The sequence below is a fragment of the Balaenoptera acutorostrata genome, chromosome 15 (assembly GCF_949987535.1).
Source record: "Balaenoptera acutorostrata chromosome 15, mBalAcu1.1, whole genome shotgun sequence".
Taxonomy (NCBI): Eukaryota; Metazoa; Chordata; class Mammalia; order Artiodactyla; family Balaenopteridae; genus Balaenoptera; species Balaenoptera acutorostrata.
In genome coordinates, this window is record NC_080078.1 from 45397160 (window position 1) to 45423482 (window position 26323).

At 51.9% G+C, this 26323-nt stretch overlaps 1 protein-coding gene across 9 annotated transcripts in view; it reads left to right on the forward strand.

Annotated features, from left to right (window-relative positions):
• The window catches only part of SYNDIG1 (synapse differentiation inducing 1), a 117020-nt gene that overhangs the window by 58162 nt on the left and 32535 nt on the right, over nucleotides 1-26323 (forward strand). For all 9 annotated transcript variants that reach the window (XM_057529825.1, XM_057529829.1, XM_057529830.1 and 6 more), the window contains 2 exons: nucleotides 2297-2857; nucleotides 24710-24847. In XM_057529825.1, coding sequence (XP_057385808.1) covers nucleotides 2375-2857; nucleotides 24710-24847 — 621 coding nt within the window. In that variant the 5' untranslated portion in view covers nucleotides 2297-2374. The remainder of the gene's footprint in view (nucleotides 1-2296; nucleotides 2858-24709; nucleotides 24848-26323) is intronic.

A 26323-nucleotide genomic window follows, 5' to 3' on the forward strand; every position in this document is an offset into this window, starting at 1 on the left:
GCCAGAACTCACACTATTCACTACAGAGCAGGGCCCCTCCCTTCAAGGTGCAAAATAACCCTTGTGGTCGTGTTAATGTGGATTCTGACTCAGTAGCTCCAGGTGGTCAAGACCGTGCCTTCCTGACAGAATCCCAGGTGGTGCTAATGCTGCAAGTTCTAAGCCGACTCTAGATGGAGACTTAAGCTTTGCCTGCCTCAACATGCCACGATTTCGACCCACTTTGAGGCTGGTGCAGCTCAAGGAGATCCCTACGTAGCGTTATTCCAATCCCATAACTCTTGAGACTGTTCATTGAGCACCTGCTGCATACCAGGACCAGAGGGGCGAAGGAACCGTGGTTCTTTGGTCTCAGGCTCTGGGCAGGGCAGGGGCTGAGGAGGAGGTGACGTGAGTAGCTGTCACGCTGGCAGAGAAGGACGCACAAGGAGGTATAGGAGAAACCGGAGCCCAGCTGCCGGGAACACACCAGAGAAGGGAAGGTCACTCTGGCTGAGCTGCAACAGGAGGCTCTGTCCAGGAGGAGGAATTTGAATAAATGTAACCAAATGTCTTTTGTAAGATACTCACTTCGAATCCAGGCAGGAGATGAGTCGGAGAAGCCTAACTGAGTTTCAAGAAGGTTATTCTGGTCTTGTTGGTACATCCAGCCCTGCATGAGGGGCCCAGAAGCTTCGCTGTGGAAGGGTGAAGATCAAAGAAGCTGGGTGTTTGCACCAGAAACGCCTGGATGAGCTTGGAAGGTGACTGGGTACCGAGGCGATGCGCACACATAGGACATGCTTCGCAGGTGCTCAGAATCAGTGGTTTTAGTTCTCGGATTGTGACTGGGCCCCAGGGCCGAGGGCTTCTTAGAACCACGGCAGCAGAGCCCGTACTGTGTCCTGCTCTCGGACATGTGACACAGTGTCATAGTGGTGACACCCAAACCTCCCAGTGCCTATACTGCCCTCGACCGGTCAATTGTCGACTCAATTAAACTGCTATTTTCCAGCTAGTCGCAAGGGTGTCTTCTCTCTCTCCTCCTCTGCTCAGTCTGAAATTTTGGATTCCTGTAGCTACCACCAAACCCAGCAGTTATAATGTAAGAAAATTCTTAAATCTCATAGAAAACCAGAGCACCCGAAAGCCCCAAGAGGGAATGTTTTCCTACATATTAGTTATTAATTTGCAAAGAGGAAAAGCTGTCTCCCAAAATCTTAAGCTTGGGTATCTTCTTTTCTTTTTTAACATTTGAAACCCTAGAAAGGAACATGATCTAGGGAGAAACAGTTTAGAAGACTTCTTAATTGTATCCCAGATACACTGATGTTTCTCTAAGCCGAGCACCACTGAAGCAAGGAAATTTCCAGTCTGCTTCCTGGGACCCTGCTGAAGGCCAGTGGCAAGTGTGAATGTTGAGATAATTCTAACACAAGGAAAGAACATACTAGAATGTGTGTGTGAGATTTCCTCAGCCAGGGAACTTAGTCCCTGTACAGCACTAACATGTAGGTCTTCCTATCACTTCTAAATCTGTGTGGGGCGTTTTTTTTGTTTTTTGTCTTCTGTTTTTATCACACAGAGGTATTTTATTGTAAGTTATATGCAAAAGCAACTTAGTTCTTTGGAAAAAAACTTTTAAATAAAATAGACCAATATTTAAGATACACTGAACCAAAAAAAAACTGAATGAAGATGATAAAGATAAAAATGTATTACTCAAAAAAAATCCTTGAATTTATTAGAATATAAAACTTTAATGTCCCTCTAGTCAAAATTTTATTCACAAGAGGTCGTAGGTTGGTTGTTTGTTGGAAATCTGTTTGAAAAGTTCAAAAATTAAAATAGTTGCTTTATTTCTTTGTTCCATTAGTACTAAGTCACAAGATCTTTGTAAGTCAACCCTCTCTTCTTTGGTGTGAGTTTTCTGCTGGGATGAGGAGCCGTGGGCCTGGGAGAGTTGGACGAACTGCCCCACTTCCCCTGTGGTCGAGGCTGGTGAGGGTAGGCTTGCCTGTGGGTTTCAGGAGGTCGGCTGAAATCATGAGTTTCTCTAGAGCGGCAGTGGTTCCAGTTCCTGCAGAGTCGCCTTCATTTGGAGCAGAGACTAGAGTGTAGAGATGCAAGCAGTCCATCTCTGGCTCCCTCTGGCCGCTGCCCCCATGGAGCCTGTCTAAATCGGCAGAGTAGGTGGGCTCGGAGCAGCGGCTGTGCACCCCGGCGACTGGGAAACGCTGAGACAACCAGGGTCTGGCTGATGAGCAGCTTTTCAGGCATGATTTTCTTGTCTCATCTCTGTTTCTTCCTCCCCCAGGAGAAATGGACCCCCTGAGGCAGGCGTGACCCTCAAGTCCAGCCCGCCAGCCCGACGCCCGGCCGGGAGGACAGCGCCATGGCTGGAGTCGTGGAGCAGAAGAGCGGGCTGGTGCGCAGCAAGCTCGGCGAGGCCGGCAAGAGGAATGGCCTGATCAACACCCGAAGCCTCGTGGCTGAGAGCAGGGATGGCCTGGTGTCCGTGTACCCGGCGCCCCAGTACCAGAGCTGCCGGGTGGTGGGCAACGCGGCACCGGCCGCCCCGGACGGCAGCAGGAACAAGCCGGTCCAGCAGCTGCTGGACCCCAACACCCTCCAGCAGTCAGTGGAGTCCCTGTACCGGCCCAACATCATCCTCTACTCGGAGGGCGTGCTGCACCCCTGGGGGGACAGCGTGGCGGCCGACTGCTGTGAGACCACCTTCATCGAGGACCGGTCGCCCGCCAAGGAGAGCCTGGAGTACCCCGACGGCAAGTTCCTCGACCTCTCGCCCGAAGACATCAAGATCCACACGCTCTCCTACGACGTGGAGGAGGAGGAGGAGGAGTTCCAGGAGCTGGAGGTCAGAGTGTGTGTTTGTCACGGGCCTTCGGGAGCAGGGTGTGGGGCTCTGGGGGGGATACGAGTGCCAGGCAGAAGTCGGGGCGTGAAGCCAATGTGCGAAAGTGCAGGGCAACCGAAGCCTTCTGGGTGCCCTTCACTCAGAACTTTTGTGGAAGATGCGGGGACGGAGAAAGAGGTGAGGACCAGGACCCGGGGGGCTTCAGCAGAGATGCTGGTCAGAGAGGGCACAAGGTCACAGCCGTCGGGACAGGGCTAAGATGGATTTAACAGTTGACAGTGCTGGCAGGGGGTGGGGCTCTGCTGACACCCCGCCCACAAGGGAGACCGATCACTGGCAAAAGCGAGCAGGGGAGGGGGGCTCATGGTTCTAGGGCCACACAAGGCTGGAAGTACACGTGTGGGGACAGTTTGGGATGTTTTTGCTGCAACGTGTGGTTTCCTTAATTTGACATTCCAGAGTGTCTACTAAGGATCATTGGAATAGCTGAAACCTGCTGGAAGAAACAGTTGAAATTGATAGCATAAGGGGCAGACGAGCTGAATTATTGCAGGGTCCCGTCTCCCGTAGGGCAGGCACAGGTGTCGGATCACACGCCCAGAAACGTGCGTGTTGGCCAGGGTGTGACGCACGGCCGCCCCCGTGGAGGGCGAGGGTGAGGCTGCAGGGGTCTGAGCCCAGGAGGCCAGCGCCCAAGCGGGGGGACAGTCATTTTGCTGCTGTGAGACTAGAGGGGGTTCCTCTAGGACATGCATGGCAGGGAGAGAAGGGCCAGTTTCTGTCAGTTGGGAGGGAAAGACCTTTAGGAGGAAGCGTGTGGTCAGAGGGAAAGGAAGTTTGTTTCCTACTTTGATAGGTGAGAACGTTTTGTGGGTGGAGGGAAACGTCCAGGGCAGAGGATGCCGGGGGGGGGGGGGGGCAGGAGTTGGCGTCCAGGCAGAAGTCTGGTCTTTCTCAAGCAGTCCGCACAAGGCTTGTCTGAGAAGGTTAACAAGTCCAAGTCCTCTGGGTGGAAGAGGATGGGATGAGGGCCCACGTGGGGGAGGGTCATGGAGCTGGGGGAGGGTGAGGACCCTCAGGGCAGTGACTAAGGGAAGTGACCATCCTAGAAGAGACAGCCAGCATGGGGGGGGGGGGGGGGGCGGGTCCGTGTGCAGGTGTGGTCAGGCCTGAGCGCTGTGACCTTCCCCGTGATGGGCGGCCGCCCTTCAGCAGGGGAGGCTCAGGGCAGAGCAAGCTCGGGACTTCTTGCCTGCAAGCTGGGAGAGGCAGGAGAGAGCAAGGGAGGGTGTCTGGAGTAGACTCCGCCCCACCGCGGGGGCCCAGACTGGGGAGAAGGTCAGTGAGGTCACAGGGAACTGATGGGCCCAGGAGACCAGGGGCGTCAGGACCGGAGGTAAAATGAGAACCAGAAGCAGCTGGAGAGATGGTTTTAGTCTAAACAGATATTCAGAAATGGAAAACAAAGCGTGCTTTTGTAGCAAACCCTGTGAACAGAGCCCCTGAAACCAGCTGATGGGGAGTGGAGTGGAGGGCAGCTGTCGGAGGCCGTCGGGAAGACCAGCACACCCCGGGGACCCCGTCAAGGGGCAGAGCAGGGGTGAGCTTGGGCCGTGCTGAAATTTGAGAAAGTTGGGCGAGTGCTTTAGCTGCCATTCAGGAGCTTCTGTTCAGTGTCCACTTTTACCAAGGTCTGGGGTTTTGCCTAAAGCCAAAGTGTAAATGCTGCGTGGAGTTTAGGAAGCAGACATACAAAGATGCAATTTCAGCGAAACGCGGGAGTTATGGTGATGGAAACCCGCTGCTCCGAGAGCCTCCGAAGGAGAGGCTGAGCCCCCGAGCTCAACGTGGGGCTCAGGGGTGGCTGCAGAGGAGGCGACCGGTTGCACCTGGCCGGGGAGAGAGAGACCCTCCGGCAAGAAGGTTCGTCGGGGAAGGGGGTGAGAATCAAAGGGACGTCGTGAACAGATGACACACAGAGGTGTCCAACCTATGTCTGTGGGGACAGCGAGGGGTTAGACCTGGTGGGGCCGGGAAGGCAGGACCAAGAGGATGCGGGATCCTGTCCCTGAGGACCTCACTGCCGTCTCGGGGAGACTGGATTTCAGGCGGGGACACAAACCCAGAGGCTTGGAGACAGGAGGGACAGTAATAGGGTCAAGAGGAGCCCCATGGAGGGACGGGGCCGAGACTGGGAGCCCAGCCTATCTGAAGCTCCAGGGGTGCCGCCGTGCAGGCTCGTGTGTAGGGGATCCCAGGGGGATGGGGGCGTTTCAGGTGGGGTTGCATCGTCAGAGCTGCTCTGGCTGCAGAGCAGGACGAGGGGCCTGTCATAGAAGAGGATGAGAGAATCAGGGCAGCATTACAAGTGAACAGATGCTCAGGAAGTGGTACCTGCCATTGTCTGGAGAAGATAGGAAGGAAGGGTTGGGGCCTCTCTGTGCCCAGAGGGTCCCAAGCCCCTCATTGGCCAGGCTGGCTGGCACAGGATTTTCAGCTTTGTCACAAGTTCTTAGAAATCAGCTCCAACACATAACATCCCCAGCAGTGAAAAGTGTGGGACACTTAGTAGACTGAAAATGTAGAGGTAGCTCCTGCGTCACTCATGTGGGCTTCAGGCCTCCCCTCTCTCTGGTCACATCCTACATGCAGGAAGTGTTCTGTTTTCCCATACCATGAAAAAACAATGGGCATGTACGCATTAGCATTTGCTGTGTAACAAATCTCCCCCAAATCAGTGGCTTCTAACAGCCCTGTGAGCTCGTGATTCTCGGGGTCAGCATTCTGCAGGGATCTCAGCTGGACGGAGGCTGCTCTGCTGGGCTTGCCGGGTTCCCCTACTGGCCTGAGCCTGAGAATGTGGGCTGGGCTCTTGGCCCAGGTGACAGAGGTGACAGGACCACATGCCTCTCATCATGTGGCGGCCGTGGTGGGGATTCCGGGAGCAGAGAGCGGGGTGAGCAGGGAGCCAGGGCTTTTCAAGTCCCTGCCGTGAAGCACACGTTATACATCTTATCTTCCAAAGCAAGTCACATGGCCAAGACCAAAGACAGTGTGGGAGGGGCTGCTCAGGGTGACAGGATAGGAACATGCCAACCACAGGGCCCGGACTGCAGCAGCTCCCACAGAGCAGGCATCACTTTTTAAGATCATCGAATTGAACAGAATGAGAACAGTCATGGTCGTATTGTAACTCAAATAAAAAAAACATGGTCCGTATTGATGTGGGGCTCTTCCCAGAAGGCAGCTCTACTTCCGATAAAAGGGAAAATGTGGTTTCGACTCCTTGGGGAGTTCCATGGCTTCACTCAGTCTACAGCAGATCGATTCTGTTTCCTGGAAATCAGTTTTCAGAGAGCTTTGCCCTGGTAGGAACAGGGCCTTGTCACCGGAGCCTTTCCTCTGCCCCCATCTCTGCCCGGACAGGCTTGCCCAGCAGTCGGAGTGGAGATGGCCTGGTCCAGACGGGTCCGCTCACCGGGCGCACATCTGTAGGAGGTCCTGCAGCTTCATTTGCTTCTGGGGCGGTGGTGCTGGCGTGAGCGGATCTGCAGCTAATGCAAAGCATCTTGTGGAGAGGCCTCGGCCACGGCATTTGCTGTGCGCTGCCCGGAGAGTGGGAGCCCGTCACAGCGGAGAGTTGGCCTGGGGAGTTCCAGGGGTGCGCGGGGATGGAGGGTGACCAGGCAGGCGCCTCGAGGGCCCTCGGGACGTTCTGGGTGCACGACCCGGGGCCTCCTCCTGGTTCCCGACCGCAGCTAAAACCACAGCTCACGGGGCCCCAACCGCAGGAAATCACACCTCCTTTTCACACAAACAAACTCAAGCAGAGAGATTTCAGTGACAAGTAATAAAGCAGTTCTGCAAAATATAAAATTTGAGCTTAAAGTTATGAAATTAAGTGGGTGCAGGTCAGGGCTGGAGGGGCCTCATTGCATGTTGAAAGGCTGATTGTCACCCTTTTGTGACAAAGCCAAGCCTCCAGCATCCGTTGGAAAGCACATGGGATGTCATCACTGGGAAATAGTGACACGGGAAGAAAGCAGAAGGTGACGCGTGTTTCTGGAGCATCTTCCTGTGCCATCCCCTCTGCGCACCCTGCCGTCTGATCCCGGCAGCCACGCTGGGCGACAGGCTCTGTCCCTAACGCTGCACATGAGAGGTGGAAGCTTGGAGGGGTCCCAGGTGGCTCTCCTGGCGTCAGACTCCTGTGTCCTGATGGTGATACTCTGTGGTCCCTGAACGGCTCTTTCAGACACAGCCACCTCCTCACGTCTGAGCCTTCACCTGGGCTGTCCAAGCCCTGAGTCTGCCCTCCCACGAAAAACCGGAAACCTATTGGGAGAGACAGGGTTTCACACTCAGGGTAGCACCTTGCAGAGGCCTCCTTCACACACAGGAACAAAGCAGGGAGGACTCGCAAACATTTGACGAAAACCCCGAAGCGTGAATGAGGCAGAAGAACAAAAATAGAAGAGTGGACCCAGAGGAAACTGAAATCACTCAGAAAATAATAGGCAGTGTTTTAAACACGATCTTAGTGTCCTATGAGGATGTGAGAGGCTGCTCTGGGGTGGGGCGGGGAGGCCAGGTTTGGTTTGGTTTGTTTGCCTTGCTACCTGGGCTGGACTCTCACGTGCGCTGGTGACAGAGGTGGGGAGTGGGGGTCCTCGCCTCGCTCCTGGTTCGGGGTCAGTGCTCAGACTCAGATTAAGGACCAAGTTCTTGAGGCTCTTAAGCAGGTGCAGGGAGCAGCCTTTGTCAAGACTTGGTCAAACAGGAGTATTTTTAATATAAAAACTGGGTGTTTAACTTTGCCAAATGCTGGGAATTTTTGTCCTTTATTGTATTTATATGACCTATTATATTAACTGATTTTCATATATTAAACCATCCTTACATTTGGGGATAAATCCCCCATGGTCATGGTGTTTGCTCCTCTTTAAATATTGCTGGATTTAATGTGCTAACAACTTGGTAAAGATGTTTATTGCTGTGTCCATGAGGGGTCTTGGTCCTTGACAACTACAGCTTTCTTTTCTTGTCTTTTTCTGGCTTTGGTGTCGGGGTGACCCTGGCCTCATAGGGTGAGTTGGGAAGTGTTCCCTCCTCTTCTCTCTGAAAGACTCTGCCCAGCATTGGTACTTTTTCTTCTCAGGTATTCGTTCATATTCACAGTGAAGCCATCTGGGCCTGGGCTCTTCTCTGTGGGAAGATTTTTGATTACTGATCAGACCTGATTTCTCTACAATTTTAAAGAAAATTTTTAGGTTTTCCTTTCTTCTTGACTCAGCTTTAGTAATTTGTGTCATTCTAGGGATTTGCCCATTTTATCCAAGTTACCTAATTTGTCAGCATGACATTGTCCATAATATTCCATTTAAATCTTCTCACTTTCTATACAGTTGGTAATGTCTCCTCTTTTCATGCCTAATTTTGGTGATTTTCCATTTCTTCCTTGCTCAGTCTAGCCAAAGGTTTATACATTTCCTTGATCTTTTCAAATATCTGTCATCTGTTTCCATTGGTTTGTCCTTGCTTCTCGGTTTTTCCATTTCAATGATTTTCACTCAGATATTTATGATCTTTTGCTCTTGTTTCCTATGGGCTAAATTTGCTCTTCTTTACCTAGTTTCTTAGCTATTGATTTGAGATTTTTCTTCCTTTGTAATATATGTATTTAAAGCTGTAACTTTCAAACACTGTTTTAACTGCCTCCTATAAATTTTGATATGTTGTGTTTTCATTTTCGATTTAGTTCAAAATATTATCTAATATGCACTGTGATTTATTTATTTTACTAATGGGTTACTTATAAAAGTGTTGTTTAATTCCCAAATTTCAGGGATTTCCCACACTTTTCCTATCATTTACTCCTAACTTAATTTCATGTGGTTGAAGAACATAGTTTGTATAATTTCTCTTCTAAGTTTACTGAGATGTGATGTGTGGCCTAACGTACAGTGTGTTTTGGGAAATGTGCCTTGTGCATTTGTGAAGGAACTTGTATTTGTCATTGTGTGAAGAACCCATGAATGTTTGTTGAGTTGAGTTGGCCATGCTGTTCACGTTTTTTCTCTTTGTTGCTTATCTTCCTGGTCGTTTCATCAGTTTTGTCAGTTTTTGCCTCATGTATTTTGGGCTCTATTGGTTGGTGCATGTACATTTATAATTGTTATATCTTGCTGGAATATTGACCATTTTTATCATTATAAAATGCCAGTCTTTGTGTCTAATAATATTTTTTGTCTTCAGGTCTATTTTGTGTGACATTAGTATAGCTGCTACAGCTTTCTTATTATTACAGTTTGCACGAGGTATCTTTTTCCATCATTTTGCTTTGAGTTTATTTTTGTCTCAGAATTTATAGTGTCTCTATAGAAAACACATAGGTCGGTCTTGTTTTTTTAATTGTCTTACAATCTCTGTCCTTTGATTGGAGTATTTAATCCATTTGCATTAACTGTAATTTTTTATATGGTTGGATTTACGTCTGCCATTTTGATTTTTGTTTTCTACATGTTTCTTGGTTTTGTTACTATTGTCTCTCTTTTTCTTCTTACTGCCTTTTGGTGGCAAATATGCATTTTCACAGTCTCACATCAGCCTGGGATGTGAGGAGAGCTCCCCAGGCCCCTGTGGTCCTCTCCTTTCCAGGAGCTCCTTGTTAAATTCTTGAGTTATCCTGCTGTCTGCCACTTGGCCCAACCAGGACTAGAGCCATAGTTTGGGAGAGCTGCAAGATTTCCAATTTGTACCTGGGACTGGAGTTTCCACCCTGTGCTCCCCAATCAATTCAGCTCCTTCTAGCAGTGAAGCTTCTGGTCTCCAAGGGTAGCCCCATCCTAGCAGAAATACTTCGTGGCCAAGCTGGTGGTGGATTTGGATCAGCCCAGAGCAGGAACACCCCAGACTCACACCATTCTGACTCAGAATTTAGCGGTGGTTGGTAAGCACACACCCCTCAGTTTATTGTTGGCCCTGGGTCAGTGCAGAGTGCCCTGACAAGGCTGTTTTGACAATTCTGTTCAGTCATTTCTCAGGGACAGGATTTGCCTGCCTCCTGGCTCTGTTATACCAGAAGTTTTGCAGGATATTATTTGAAGTGCTAGATGCATTTTCCAGCAGGCACTAGACATGGACAAGAATATGTTCAAATGCCCACAGATGGCTTGTGGTTAGGTTAAGAATTTTAATCGAATTAATTATCTTTAAATAATATGACATATATCCACTTACAGCATTAGGAAATTAAATTACTCATTTTCCTCCCTTGAGACAGTCTGTAAATAAAGAAATGTATTTAGATATTCCAGTTTCTTTTGGATCTATGCGTGGATCATTCACACAGGAAATCTGTTTTATTTCCTTATAGTCACATCTTATCTAGCACTGTTCAAACTGCAGCAAACACCTCGTCCTGTAAAGAGGCCTGTGGGAATAACTTCTCATCTGGAAATTAAATTTACCTTTCCGAAGTAAACATTTTGAGGGTGTCCTACATACTTATGATTTCCAAAGACAAATTCAAAAAGATTGTGTGAAATATAAACATGACTGGAACAGCAGTGTGCTATTTACCGGTTTAATTTTCTATGTCAAGGAAAACTCTCATATAAATGTGGGACTTGCGGCATGTTTCTTACAAAATAAAAATCAATAGCTTTATATTCTCATCTCACATGTGCCAGGAAAAGGCACTGGAGCATGTAATTATAGCCGTTTGATGAGGAGAGAATCTCTGAGGTAATAAATCCATCTGTCATAAGAACACAAGGGGATCATTCGTCACATTTCCCTGAAACACTTTCCGATAAGCAGAAGGTTGGGACATCAAACCAAATTTGTATGCCAAGGAAATAAAAGCCTTTTTACTTGTTCAAGCTCACACTGATCTCTCGGCTGCGGCTTTTGAGCCCCTGCTCAGAATTGCAAGTGGGAGAGAGCTGTCCTTGTATCTGTGGCCACCTGGAACTGGAATCTTTCATCGTTGTAAGACTGCAATTATTGTAATGAAATCAGCTTTTACATATTTACAGGTAGCTGTGAGCTGAACGCGCTAACACGGTAAATGCGGTTTGAATAACAGTGAAAGGCGGGCCCATGACTTTGGTGAATCTCTTCCATACTCAGTTTTGAACAAATACCAGTAAAATGTGGTTTTCTAAACCAAATTGTGGTTTAATAAATTTTCCCCAAGCTTAGCCAAAGGTCCACCTATTTCAAGCAATACTCATGTGAACAAAACCCAGTACCAAGAGGATCCTTTGGAGTCCTCGAGGGGCAAATTTGCTCAACGGTGCATGAAACGTGTCTCCTCACGGGCCTGCCGCTAACTCCTGCGTTCAGTGACCTCCACGCGTGCAGAAAACGCTCTTCATGGCCTGGAGCCCAGGGAATGCCATTTAACCTTGGCCCATGGTAACAAAAACCATCTCCCACCTACCACATCATAATGTCATCAGAAAGTGACCATCAGCATTCCAGTTTGTTAGAAGAAGCACATCCTTTGAATTCAAAGTATTGGTGATGACCACATCCTTTTTAAGGGACTCGTGGGAAGTGTCGCCCCATATTATGGTCTGTTCAGCTTTCTGTCCGTCCTGCTGCTGGGGAACAGTGGCAGAATAACCACAGAAATCCAGGATGAGCCCAACTTCATGACTGCCAATATTTTCCATTTTTTCCCTAACAAACCATTTCACAGCGTTTCCTAAAAACAGAAGGAAAAGCTCACAGGACTGACACAGAGCTAGTTTGGGTGCATTGTGAATTCTGAGATGCAAAAAGAAACTAACACTGGGGAGGGGGTGCAGGTGGCTGGCACTCGTGGGCTGAGGTTAAGCTAGATTTTTGTAACAAGAGGCATTTGGCTGGTGTGAGGATCATCAGATTGCTCAGATCGTTAGCAGGTGAGGGAGACTCCATCATTCCGGATGGAGAGCCTGAACGTCTTCCTCGTGGCCCCGGGCAGTGGGTGCTTGGTGCTGATACTCACCTGGAGGAAACAGACACGGAGGAGGCCAGAAAGAGGTCTCACTGTGCAAAGTGCTGAGGATTCCTGTCAGGCTTGTCTCCAGGGAGGGTGCTGTCCCCGTTCACAGGTGGGAGGAAGCAGGATGGTCCCACCTGGCCTGGCCTGGGTGTCGGCAAGGGTCCCAGAAGGAAGGTTGTTTCCTCCTGGATAATGAAAACCACACTGTGCACCACAGCCCCGTCACCGGAGAAACACGAGGCCAAGTTAGGAAAACAGCCTTTGTCCAGTTAAAGAATAAATCCACACAGCAGGACATGCGTGCTGTTGACAGCAGTGATAGCTGGAAAATGTTCCCTTTGCACGGTTCATCTGAGGCACCTGTAAGTCTTCATGTCGTATGAAGCAAAATGTACGCCAGCCTGCAGTGGTGCCGTGTGGACAAGTCTGGAAAGGTGAGAACCGCCAAGGTGTCTGGGGGACGTCTGTGTAATCATCAAACAGGTAAAACTGAGAAGTCAGGGAACATTCCTCAGAGTGGAAAGAAGTATATTTAGAAACAGAACATGTTGCTTGGAGTCATACCCTTACATAAGACGTTACCCAGAGAGGTCTACACTGTAAAATGCAGATTCAGGAAGGATTTAGCGGAGAAAGCAGTGGTGTTTCAGGGAGGCTTGGTGGTGGAGGGTCAGGGATGCAGTGGGGGGGGACAGCTGTAACTTGAGGTCAGATCCCAGAGGATACCTGTCTCTACAGCAAACCATCCCGTACTCTGCTGGCCCAGGCTGCGTGAAATCTGGACGTGGTTCAATATGGTAGATTGTATGGGATTTTCCTCTCGTGTTTCTTCTAGAAAATAGGGAGATTTTCAAGCCTTTGGTAAGCTAGTCAGTTACTGTGTCTCCTCTTCTAGTACTTTTGCTTTGATCCCTTTGATACATCGCTAGGTAGCAGATCACCCAAACTGAGTTAAATAAAATGCAGACACGCGGGGGCCCTGTGAGCAGTCGCCCACCCCCGTCGCCTCGCCTCTCGCTCTGTCCCCACCACCTCCAGCCTCCTGGTCCCCCTCAATTTCCCAGCCCCCAGGCGGCTTTGCAGCCCCCCCGGACCCAGAGTGTTCTCTCCTCCCCTTCACTTGGCTGCCTTCTCGCCAGCATCCAGGTCGCAGTGCTGAGATGCCGTTGTTTATGTGTGTGTGTGTGTTTACTTGATGATTTTCTGTCGTGTCGGACACGGCCGAGCCATTTTAGGCTGAGTTTCCCAGAAGCAGACGCAATGCGAGGATTCATGAGCACGTGATTTACTAGGAAACGTCCCCTGGGAGACCAGCCGGTCAGCGGGGGGGCAAGGGGCAGGGTGTCGAGAAAGGAGGGGGTTTCAGACAAAGCACAGAGGGGGCCCAGCCTGGCCTGGGGACCTGAGGTATGGGCGGTGCCCCCATGGCCCCGGGGGCTGTGGGTGAGTGGATTTTAGCCTCCTGGGAAAGGAGCAGAGACAGAAGCTCCTGGATACACCCCCAAGCTCAGCACCGAGTGGGCACCTAATGATCCTTTGTGCTGATTGGTTTCTTAGTAAATAAATGACTGTCAGAGGAGCCCCCCTGGTCAGTGTCATGCTTTTCTCAATAGAAATGAAGCCAGACTCTACCTGTGTGAGCACCCAGGCTCCTTGAGGTCTTCCTGGTGAGCATTTATGTGACCTTGACTTTGTTTAAGGAGGTGCTTTAAAAAGTCTCCCACGTCAAGTGCACGGAGCAGACGCGGGACCCGGGCCTCTGGTACTTGGCGCCCCGTAGGCCCTGCGGCAGCCCCAGGGCCTCCGTGCGGGGCGTCCTGGCAGCAGCTGACTCTGTGCTGAAACACAAGAGCAGACCACGTTTCCCACAAACCACAAAAACAAAGACAGGCTCCAACTAAGGACTAAGGAGAAAGCACGACATGAAGACTGTTATGAACACAGGGCCATTGGCGTTTCATTAGAAAAGAGAGAAATCGTGAGGTCATTCTAGCCGGACAGAACTGCCCCATAACTGCAGGGGGAAGGGAGGAGAGGAGCCGGTGCCCTGACAGCCCTGCTCAGCCCCCGGCCGGTCCTCAGTGTGTCCGTGGGGTCGAGCGGGAGCGAAGCGCCCAGTGACAGCCGCGCCATCCCTCTGGGGAGGACCAGCATCGGGTCACAGGGACGTAGTCAGAGGTGCTTCTTACGGACGAGGACAGAGAACAGAGGGAGTGACAGTCAGTTTGTCATCGTTGTTGTTTACTTGCTGAAGTGGACGCTTGTCCAGAGGTAGGTAGCAGGGCAGATAACCGGGGACATTCCTGACACACGACGGTGGAGAGACACCGCCCCCCCGCCCCCAGCGATGGAGCATGCCCCGTGACTCCCCGTCCAAACACCCTCTCCTGAGCCTGGCAGCCTCCGTGTGGGCAGGTCCCGGCTGGCTGGGGTGGGGCCTGGGCATCTGCATTCCTGACGGCTCCCAGCAAGGCCGACACTGCAGCCCCTGGACCACACTGTGTGAGCAGTGAGAACAGAGAGCTCTGCTGACCAGTGGTCCAGGCGGCTTCTAACCCACTTCACAGACAGAGAAGGTACAAGACTCACCCTTTCTGGAAACGTTTCCCTCTCTAGAGATGGGCCGCCTCTTGTACCCCTTTGGATGCCCGAGGACCCATCTCTCCTTCTTCTAAGGATGGCCTTTAACACATGGAGACAATGCTCACCCCCAACCCTGCCCTCCCCGGGGTCCCGCCTCTTCCCGGTAGGGCATCGCTTTACTCTCCTCACCATCCTGGTCGCTCTGAATCCCTCTTGAAATGAGTCGAGAAATGGATAATCCAGAGGTGATCTGCCCCCTGTGAAGCAGACTGGAGCTCCCTGACCCCCTTTCTGGACCCTCCCTCCCCGAGGCCGGCCGGCGCTGCCAGGCGGCACCTGCACCACTGGCTGCCTCTCTCCGGCCCCCTCCCCCGGCCAGTCTCTTTCCATGAGTCCTCACTGCCTCACGCTTAGCCTCAGGGTGGCGGGGGGTAGATGAGAATGGCTTGAGATCCTCTACACCTATCTTCTAGAAATGCAGCAACCGGTGCAGCTTCACAGAGGAGGCAGGTGAGCTTCTAGCTGGGTAGCTGCTGGAGGCTTGGGCTATGTCCTGGCTTCGGGCCGTGTGCACAGGAGGTCAGTGTGCTCCTACGGGCTCACAGCTCTGTCCTTTGTTCCAGCTGGAACTGTGCCCCCATAACAGCCCCATCTGCTGTCCTCAGCACGGGCTGCGTGCCCACAGGAGGCCAACCACTGATCTGCCAGCTTTGAGTCCCTTCTCGTAACCCCTGGAGTCCACGTGGCAGGCAGAGCGTCTACATTTGGGAGGCGGAGCTAAGGTAAGGGCGACAGGGACTTGCGGGAGAGTTTGGATGGAGCCAGCTGCCACGTGATGGAGAGAACCGGCACTTCACCAAGTAGGAGATACAAATGGCAAATAAGCACACGGAGATGTTCAACATCACTACCTTCAGAGAAATGCAGACTAAAGCCAAGATGAAAGAGCACCGCACAGCCCTTAGGATGGCGGAAAGCCAAGACCTGACACCACCAAGTGCTGGTGAGGAGGCAGAAGCGGGAAGGCCTCTCTGGAAAGCAATTGGTCATTTTCCTGTAAAAAAGAACCAACACCGAACAACCCAGCAACCCCATTCCTGGGTATTTACTCTAAAGAAATGAAAACCTATGTTCACACAGAAACCTGCATGAATGCGTCACAGCCTTTATTAGTAAGAATCAAAAACTGGAATGAAACAACCTTCGGTGGACAAACGGACGAACACACAGCGGCCCCTCCCTATCGTGGAAAATCACTCAGGAACAAAACAGAGTGAACTGCTGACGCCCCCAGCAGCCTGGTGACCCTCGGGACCTCATGCTGAGGGGGCTGGTCAGGGGTCTTGCACTGGACAGAGTCGGTGTCCTGATTTAGGTGCTGGGTCATGCTTATGTAAGAGGTGGCGGTCAAGGATGTGGAACTCTGTTCTATCTTTGCAGCCCCTACAGGAACTCTGCTCTATTTTTGAAACTTTTATGTGAGTCTAAAATTGTTTCAAAGGGTGTGTGTGTGTGTGTGTGTGTGTGTGTGTGTGTGTATACACATATACATCTCTGTGTGACCTAGACTTAGTTGAAGAGTTTTTAGATGTGACATCACATCTCACACACACACACAGAGTGAAATAATCTATATGTATACATACATACACATATTGTGTAAGGCCATCTTTAATGAATTTTAATACTCTATAATCTTCAAACTAACTAATATATAATTTAAATATGTGCTTTCCTTTCAATAAAGCAGAATATTTCAAAACAGTAAAGAAAATTGGGAAATTAGTGATTTTTAAAAACACGGCTGGTATCTGATGACCTAGAACAGCCCAGCCAGTGCCTTGACATACAACCAGAGGTTTTCTGTAATGGGATCTTGCACAGAGGCAGCCCTTGGTTTAGAAGATATTCTCATTCTTACAAACTAGGGAGCCCACCTGGGCCATAGGCGCATGCAAATGTGCAGGGCAGTGGCCATGGTCAGTGGCGAGGGGCTGAAGGGGGGCGGGCTCTGGGGTCCCCGCTCCCAAGTTTCGGGCAGACGGCTTTCTCCTTGCTGCAGAGATGGGAGACGTAGCTCCAAGGGCCTCACACTGTACAGGGGCTGGTGCCTTTGGCCAGTACCTGACGCTATGAGAAGATGAAGAGACATCAGACAAGCCAGGCGGGGGATCCACAGTCTGCCCTCACCGGAGCAGCACAGACGTGACTCCCACTCAAGCCAGAGAGGCTTCTGGAGCCTAGGGTGGAGGGCAGGCGAGGGTCCGTGGAGGGAGGTGGCCGCCAGCCTCTCAGAGGAAGGCACGTGGTTCCCACCTGCCCCTCCCGTGGCACCAAGTAGCTCCTGCACTTCCTCGGGAATCAGGGCCTTTCTGGTGGGTGGACGGATGGGTGAGGACGGGTGGGTGGAAGTTGTATCCCCACAGCTTGTTCCTGGGAGGTGTGTGCTCCACTGAGCCCTCCACCGTCCTCGCCTCTCAGCCGAGGGCAGCATCCCTGTGGGCCCTAGTGAGCCACCCGCTGCCAGGTTCGCCCGGGAGCCCTTTGCCACCTGGGCCCCAGTGGTGGGCACGCGCAGCCTTCTGACTGCTCAATGCCCCAGCTTTGTTCCAGAAGTCGCCTTTGGCTCCGCAGGTCTCTGAGCTCCTGAGGGCAAGTGTGTGACATCCAACACTACTAAGTAGCTTCTCTGTGGAAACATAAAAAGGACGAACTTGATGAAATACCAGTGTAAAATGAATTATTCATGTGTCATGAAAAGAGTGAATTTGATATTTTTTTCATTTTTCCCTGCAACGCTCACAGTGTTTCCATTAAAGCATAATGAAAAAACAGGGAAAAGTATATGCAATTTTTAATCCCCAAAAGAAAAAAATTCAATTTAAAGTATAATTTTTTTCCTCCTAAAATAGCACATGTGTGAGGGGTTTTTTGACTTTTTATTTTCAAAATAATTTCAGACAGAAGAATTGCAAGAACGTTACAGAGAATCCCTATATGGTTGTCACCTGGTTTCCTTCAGTCTTGACAGTTTACCATGGATGCGTTACCATTCTCTCAACGTACATATGTTTGCCTGAGCTCTTCGCAAGAAAGTGTCAGACAAGATGTCCTTTTACCCCTAAATGAGCCAGTTGTATTTTCTAAAAACAAGTTCAATTATAAAAGTCGGGAAATTAAAATCGTTACAATACTGTCATCTCATCTATAAACTTTATGTACATTTTCCCAGTTCTTTCAATATTGTCCTTTATAGCAAAAGGAAAAAAAGTCAGGCCCAGAATCCAGTTCAGCAGCCCACCTTGCATTTTCTTGCTGTGCCTCTTTAGTCCTCTGTAATCTGGAAACTTCTCTGTCACCACCCTCATTCCCTTGACATGCTTGGACAGTACAGGTCGGTTATTTCACAGGGGAACCCTCCCTCTGGGTCGTCTGGTGATCCTGCTGCTTGGATTCAGGTGACGGCGCTCTGGGCAGGACCGCTGTGGAGGAGACGCTTGCATCCCCATGTCGTGTCGCTGGCGTGTCCCTGGTGCACGTGCCCGTGACCAGTGGTGACTCCATCCCATGTTGCAGGCGGTGCCTGCCAAGTGTCTCCTGGCTGAGCCACGTTTCTCTGGAATTGATCAGTGTTTTGCAGGAGGTGCTGTGTGAGGATGGGCCATCCTGCTTGTCACTGGTTGTTCACCTACTGGTCTTAACGTCCTTCACAAGCTCCTAACCCCACCGTTCCTTCTGTATTTATTAGCTGGCATTCAGCTGTGGGGAAGAGTTTTCCCTTCCCCCGTATTTATTTGTAGGCATTTATTACTTCATTTCAGGCTGGACCATTGATTCTTACTTTATGTGTTCCTGTCCATCCATTATGGTGTTTACTGTGTGTTTATTCTCACTTTGTTACAGATTTGACAGCAGACACCCCTTCTGGTTGGCTCTGTGTCCTTTTGACACAGCTTGTCATCCATTAGCCATTTTATCATTATTTCCTGTGCAGAGAGCTGTACCAGGTCTGTCTCGGATGTTGACAGCCCTGACCCTGAAATCAGCCGTTTCTCCAAAGCACCCTGGCTCCTTGTGTTGGAGAGCCGTGTCTAGAAACCAACGTCCGGGCGCTGGGTCTTCTCATCGCCTGGGGGGTGGGCGCGTTGTTCCCAGGCCCTCCGGCAGACCGAGCCAGGAGAAACATGTAGCACATAGGTACATAAACACATCTGTGTAACCATATGTGTGTACACAGACATACTTATTTTTTATCTACTTATAGATAGATAGAAACTAACATCCTCAATCCAACCCAAACAGCTCGCACCACGACCACACACTCTTTTTTCACCTGCGCTTTATCCCATGCGGTAGATGCCTCATAGTTTATGTAACCACTCTCCTTCGAATGGGCATTTAGGTCGTTTCCAATATTTTGCAATTACATACTAGGTTGCCATGAATAACCTTGAGCATATGTATTTTTCTATTATTGGAGGTGAATCTTCAGAATAATACCTAGAATTGAGATTACTGAACCAAAAACTCAGCACGTATTTAATTGTGTTGCATGTCGACAGATCTGCTTCCTAAGGTGTCACCAATTTGCATCCAGCCAGCCTGTGTGCCCACAGCCTAACTGACAGGATGGCTGGTTGTGCTTTTTCATTGTTGACAACTCGATAGGTGAAACATAGTATCTTAGTGTGGTTTTCATTCTCCTTTCTCAAGTGAGGATGAACATCATTCCACCTGGACCAGGTGAGGCCAGCAGAGCACCCAGGCCATGAAAGTTCAGATACTGACCCTGCACTCACGTGACTCTGAGAGTCAAGTCCTAGTTCAAACCAATCCAAACCCATGGTGCCAAAATTATCAATAACTTGGACTTTCCATCTGCAAACCGTAGGTTACCCTCTGGCAAACGTAACATAAAGGGGAAGCAAGAAGATCTAAAGAAGCGACCACCACCTTATAGAGTTGTACATGTAGCTCTTAGGTGCAGAATATCACACGTGGAAATAATGCAGGTTTGAGGCAGGGATTCACATTTAGAAACTGGATCCGCAGGTGATAAATCGACATGCCAGGGCTGGTCTCGGTTGTGACACCCACACCTGTGGTTGGTCCTAGAGGACTGTGTCTGTGTGTATTTCCTGGTTTCTTGTCTGATGTGGGATAAGCCCTGGTCGCAGCAGTGGAAAGCGGCCCGCAATCCACACGGTCTGCTGGGGGCCCCTCTCCCACACCAAGTCCGCTCACTCCCTATAGCTCTGCATGTGTACAGTGCTCATTCCCGGCCCAGGGCCTTTGCACATGCTGCCCCCACGTCCTTACTGAGCAAGGGGCCTTCAGAGGGGAATCACAATTTCTTGGACAAAATCTGAAGTCCAGTGAACAACCTGAATATATCCACACTGTGAAAACAAAAACATGAGAGTGAAAAAATAATATAATTTCCAACATAGGTTGATTGCTTGCTACATGCAGGTTGGTTTTACCTGATGCGTGTAGTGTTATTTTAAACGAGGTCTTCTGTCTTTGAAAACGCACGATGTGTATTTGTTCTTTGTGCCTGTTTATTTGGAGGTAGATGGGATTCATCATCCTGGATGTCCACGTTCCTGTGCGTCCCCATCTTCTCACCCTCCCAGACGTGCGCTGAGTGTGGTGGTCTTGCCCTGATTGAAGTTTTAGGGTGCCTTAACCCCCCAGTTCTTCCACAGCCTCTGCAGCGGATGCTCTCAGCCCACCCCCAGGTATCACCCCTGCAGGAGAAGCCCCCTGGCCTGGCCTCTGCCCACCTGAGGACCTTCTCTGGGCCCTGAAGCCTTCCCTGCAATGTGGGAGAACCTCTGCCCCCAGGCACTCTCCAAAACTGCCAGGAGGTGGTTCCCCGGGGGTTCCCCCCACCACATGGCCCCCGTGGTCCCAGAGGGACCAGGCTCCAGGCGCCCACAGAGGACCTGCCTTGGTAATACGCCCTTTACTGGCTCTGGTCTGGCCACGTCCCACCTCCCCTCTTCCCTGCCAGCATTTCCCGTGGTCCTCTACCAAGAAAACAAGTGCACACAGTCCTTGACTCAAGATCTGCTTCTGGGGGAACTAAACTAAGACGGGTCCTGAGAACGTTTTGTAGGATTGTCCTCAGGACCCCTGAGCACTTCCAGATCACAAGAAGGGCAAGTCTTAGAAGGAGCCTGTCATCGTAACCCAACCATCAGATTGAAGACCATAGCTGGTGAGAAAACGGTGTTTAAATTAATTCAGGAAAGTTGAATAACAGCCTCCTGGTAGAATTTAGGGCACAGCGTGTTTAGATACTAAAATATGTCCCCCAGGTTCCATGTTGTTGAGCCCCCAGACCCCTGCACATCTTTGCATCTGTGACCCTGTGTGAAATACACAGAGTGGGTCCCCTGCAGAGTCTGGTTTTGATTGATCTGATTCCGGGTAAAGGAGAGGCCAGTGGGCCTGAGGTGCCAGGGGAGCCTGGGTCAGAGGATTCTGCCGAGTGCTGAGGGATCTGGGCTTCCATAGCTCACCTGCCCATGGAAGACTCCCAAGTGGACACAAGTGTACCAGTGGGGTTACCTCGACAGTGCAGGTGAGGGAGTATGGCCCAGTGCCCTCCCTGCAAGGACTCAGGGCTCACAACCAAGACAGTGGTCAGGAGAGGCACTTCCGTCTGTGGCTGTGGAAGCTCCAGGTGTCAGCAAAACTCACCCACACTCCTCACTCCTCCTATGTGGACGGGATGTTGCACCCCCAGAACATCTGGAGGGTCTGTGACCGACACGAGGAGGATGGGGGGCTGTGTCCACCTGCCTTTGTCCTCGGTTCTGTTCATCAGCTGCCCTGGGTGAGACAGCCTTGAACCTGACCGAGTCACCATCCTCCCACTGTGGTCCCACCTGAATGGACGGTTAGGACCCTAGGGCTCACAGGAAGGAGAGGAGCCTGGGGCAGCGGGGCTGACTGCCCACGTGGAATGAGGGCCCGGTTCCTCCCATGCGCTCGGGGCAAACCCTGGAGGCTGGCTGCTTCTCAGGTGCTGTCCGTGTCGGCTAAGGGCACTTGGGAATTCTTCATGCATTCAACACGTGTGCTGTTGGTACCTGCTATGTGCAGTCTGTGTGCTGTCCCGTGTGATGGACACTGGCCACCTGTGCCACCTGAGCCCCTGGCAGGTGGTAGGGTGGCTGAGGAACTACGTCGGGCATCTTTGATTTGGGTAATTTAAGTAGCTCCGTGGGGTGGTGGTGCCTTGCTGGTCAACACAGACGTGGGCTCCGTGGGCTGAGGCCTCTGATCTTGACCCTCAGTGACCTGGTGGGTCTGACCTGCATCTCAGGGAGCTTGGGTGCTGTGCTGAGCTCCTATCCTGCTCCGCCAGCTGCTTCTTGGGCCCCCGACGCAATATCTCCAAGCAGGTCCTCAGGGAAGCCCTGAGGGATCCCACTCCACGGGAGGACGAAGGGCGGGGGGACCCCCCACCTGTCAGCATGTCTGCGTCTTGGTGAGTTTCATTGCCCAATAACCTTGCTTATTGTAGAAAAACTATACCCCAGAAATGCAAAAAGAAAAACAAAAACAAAAACACTGATGTGCCCGCCATCCAGAAGCATCTTAATTTCTGACTTTCTGGAGGAAATATGACTTCTTCCACTTTCTACCCTGGTTTTTCCCTCGGTTATTACACGCATCTTTCCAGGGCAATGAATAAACATTTACGTCGTCATTTTCCATGACCACGTAGAATTCCACGTAGAGTCCTCTGTGATGTTGCATTTTTGAAGCGGTGTTGTCGGGAGCACCGTGCAGGCTCCACAGGGAATCCCGTGGAGGTCATGGACAAGGGCAGACTGTGTGGGCAGTGGGGGGCTGGGGGAGGAGGACGGCAGCCCCTGTACTGCTCTGCCCCCTCGTAGCGTCTGTTCCTTCAACCACGTGAACTGTGAACATCTCTGGAAGCGTCCGCCCTGCCTTGCAGATATTCTAAGCTAATGCCCCACGAGGAGGATTTTCAGAAACAGCTGCTGTGCCTGGTGTGTTTTCTCTACTTGGTTCGATGGTGTCTCCGTCGCCACCCGCCCCCAGGGTCCTCCTCTCCTCTCCTCTATCTGGTGGTGCGATGCCCATGGCCACTTGCACCCACAGCACTGCCGTGGATGGGAGGGAGATGGTACAGAGAGCTGGGCTGCTTTTGTCTGCCCTGTCATTTGTCTGAATTTTTCAAAACCTATTTTAATGAAAATTGACTAGTTGTTTTGGTGCCAGGTAGCCACAACTTTGCAGTTTACAGATGTGGTTCCCTTATGCTCTAAAGAAAAATCTGTGAAGATTTTGTGGGGGGAACCTTTGCTTCACAGGCATGGTGGTGTCATATGAAGCTGTTTCCAAAGATGGGGGTCGACGCCCAGGCAGCCCTGTGTGGTTTGTGGCCTCAGCTCACACCACGCTGCTCTCTGATTGGGGAACTTTCCACTGACCACTCTGGCCACTGGCCACCAACAGACCAGTCGAGAAGTGGTTATCAAAATCCCGGGGCCAAGGGGTACAGAGAGGACACCCCAGCTTTAGGCAAGAAGGAACTAAGGCCAGTGGGGTTGATTGGTGGCCAGACGCTGGTGGCCAGACAGCTGACAGCACAGAAGTCTGGAGTAAGCGGCCACTGGCCAGACGGTTTTGCGGTTTGGGGACACTGTAACCGCCCAGATCCCAGCAGTGTCCTTTGTAAAATAGAAATAACACGAGAAACAGCCACAGCAGCTATTTCCAGATGTGGAGTCAGAATCCAGCCAGTCCAGGTATTTAAACCCTTAGGAAACTAAAACAAAACCAAAAAACCACAGAAGCCAAAAGCCTGAACAAGTACCCACAGACAGAGCTGTCGCTTGGGTGCAGCCAGACCCGTCGCATGACGCGCATCCGCTGGGGGGGTCTGTCCTTCGGCCCCGTCCTCCGTGTTTCTCGGGGGCCTCAGATCCTGCCCTGCAACTGTCACTTCAGGGTCCCCTCCCCAGACCCCGTGCAGAGGGCCATCAAGGGCAGGGTTCTGGCCTCCCTGCGGGCCGGCAGATGTGCGTCTGCCCCTCAGCCCTCAGTCCCCAGATCCCACCGAGCGAGATTCCTCCCTGAGGGCTGCTCGTTCCCTCTCTGCAGCAGTGAGGATGGGCCTTTCCCTCTCCCTTATTGTTTGGTAGGTGATGCTGCAGAGGAAAGACAGGAATTCCGCAGACCTGGCCCAGCGGAGGGGAGGCTGCAGGGTCCTGGAAAGATGACCCCAGGGACCGTGACCAACCAGGGCGAGAGCCTGCCCTGCAGGAAGGAGCTGGTCCTCACTGGGAAGGGATGCCTGGGAGCTTGGGACCCATGGGGTGCATGCATGTGTGTGTCTGTGTGTGTGTGTGTGTCTGTGTGTGTTTGTGTGTCTGTGTGTGTATTTGTGTCTGTGTGTGTTTGTGTCTGTGTGTGTTTGTGTGTGTTTCTGTGTGTGTATGTCTGTGCCTGTGTGTGTACGTGTGTGTGTGTGTGTATGTGTGTGAGTCTGTGTGTGTCTGTGTGTGTGTCTCTGTGTCCGTGTGTGTATCTGTGTGTGTGTGTCTGTGTGTGTCTGTGTGTCCATGTGTGTTTATCTGTGTGTGTGTGTGTGTGCACGCACATGAGGAAGGCAGCTGGGTACTGTGTGGACAGTGCATCACCCACTTCCATCCTGGGCCCCTGGAGAAAGTCGCTGTTTGTGATTGGGGTGAGCCCCTCCAAATTCACCTGTTTTCTCTCAGATGAGACACAAACAGTCCAGCAGGAAGCTTCCAGCACAGGCTGAGTAGAGGCTCTGATTGGCAGTTTTACACGTGTTTGATTAACCAAAACAGGAGGGACACCCTGGCTTGAGACCAGGCCCAGTGACGTCCTTACTCAGATCAGAGTCTAAGGCAAGAAGGGGGTTCAGGGCAGGTGCTGGCCCCGACACCTGCCCTGCCTCGCCCTGAAACCAGCTTGAAGTCTTGGAACAAAGAGTGAGCTCCAACTCTGCCTGTGTGCTTCCCACCCAGCCCCGTCCTCCGACGGTCAACCCTTCACCCAGCTGTCCACACCCCATCCCAGAGATCCGCGGGGTCTGTGAGGTTTAATCTCCCGTGGAACAACCCAGAGCCCGTCCTCGGGGTTTTTCTCTTCCTGTGGGGGACACACACTTGCCAGGAGGGCTTGCCAGGCCTGACCCCTGCTTCGGGGGATGATGGAGAGACCCCTGGTAACCCCGCTCTCCCTCCCCATCTCTCCGGCAGAGCGACTACTCCAGTGACACAGAGAGTGAGGACAACTTCCTCGTGATGCCCCCGCGGGACCACCTGGGCCTTAGCGTCTTCTCCATGCTCTGCTGCTTCTGGCCCCTGGGCATCGCCGCCTTCTACCTGTCCCACGAGGTAAGGCCTCCCCGTGGATCACGCGCACGCGGCTGGCGCACCCAGGCCATCGAGGAGAGCCCGCTCAGGGGCGGAGGGCCACCTGGGGGGACCGGGCAGGGGGGGCCCAGCCTCACCCCATCAGGCCTGGGACTCATCCTCTGACAGCGGCCACTGGGAAAGCAGCGGGTTGGGAGCCCGCCCTCCACGCCAGCGGGACTGACCCTGTGTTAGGCGCGGACTTGGTACATAATAGGAACGGAGGCAAAGTGGGTTTGGTTTTCTTTGTGAAAGGCTCACACGTAAAATAGAGTCCAGTCTTGCAGTGCCTGTGTGCTTATCCCAAACTAAGGTTCTGGAGGAAACGGCCTGTCTTGGTGGGTAACTGTGCCCTCCGTGCTTTAAGAGGGTCGATTCCCAGGCCTTTTTCACAGCAAACGTCCTCCATGTGCCTTCACGGAGCCCAGGTTTTGAAAGATTTCCTCTTGCAAATGGGGAGCCTTCATTCAGAAATCATCTACATTCCCGTTTTTATTAATCAAAGGAAGATGTGTACTTGCCAATTAAAGCATGAGTTTCAGCATCACCCGTCATCCCCACCAGACGGGAGAGAAAGGCAGCCCCTTCCGCTGGCCCCAGAGCCCACCGCGTCCTCAGGACACCGGGCTCCCTTTCCAGCGTCCAGGACTCTCGGGCCTACCGGCCAGGTCTCATGCTTGAAGCACTGATTCCTCTGGGCTTGAGAACAGACCCCTGGCCTCTCACTGCTTCTTGCCGCTGTCTGTACTGATTCGGTTTTTTGGGTGAGTGGAGAGTCCCTTTATGCGTGTTCCTGTGTCCCCTGCCCCCCCCTTTCCTGACCCCACGAGGAGCAGGGGGAGAAGAGGACCCACTGGTGGCCCCCTGAGGGCAGGCACCTCTTCACAGGGACACTGAGAGGCCCCAGAGGCCCTTCCAGGGGGACATGGCAGGGCCGCTGCTCTGAGGTCCCGTCTCTGGAGGATGGACGGGTACGGGGAGGGGTGATGGGGACCGTCCTGCACCGCTGGGGTTGGGTCAGGTGGCTGTTCCACGTCCAGCTTTGACCTGGAGGATCTGTCTGAGCTTCTCTTTTGTGACCTTGTCCCACACGTGCCAGAGGCCTCTGCTCTGGGGGCACAAGCTGCAGAGCAAGACTCCGGGCTGTCAGGGGCCTGAGCAGCTGTGGGTGGGGCGAGGCCGGGATCTCCCAGACCCAAGCAGTGGCCGTGGTCACCGCGTGCACCAAGGATTGGGACGCACAGCGGGACCCAGACTAAAGCACATGGGCAGATGCCCTCGATGTGCAGACGGTGTCCCCAGAAGACCCCAGGCCCAGAGCCCAGCGCCCCGTGTCAGCTGCGCCCTGAGCCTGGGTTAATGCGCTGCCAACAGGCAAGAGGGTTTCACCAGGAGAAGGAAGTTCAGGAGGACAGAGCCCAGAGAACCAGGGCCCAAGTGTAACATCAGCCTCCCCCT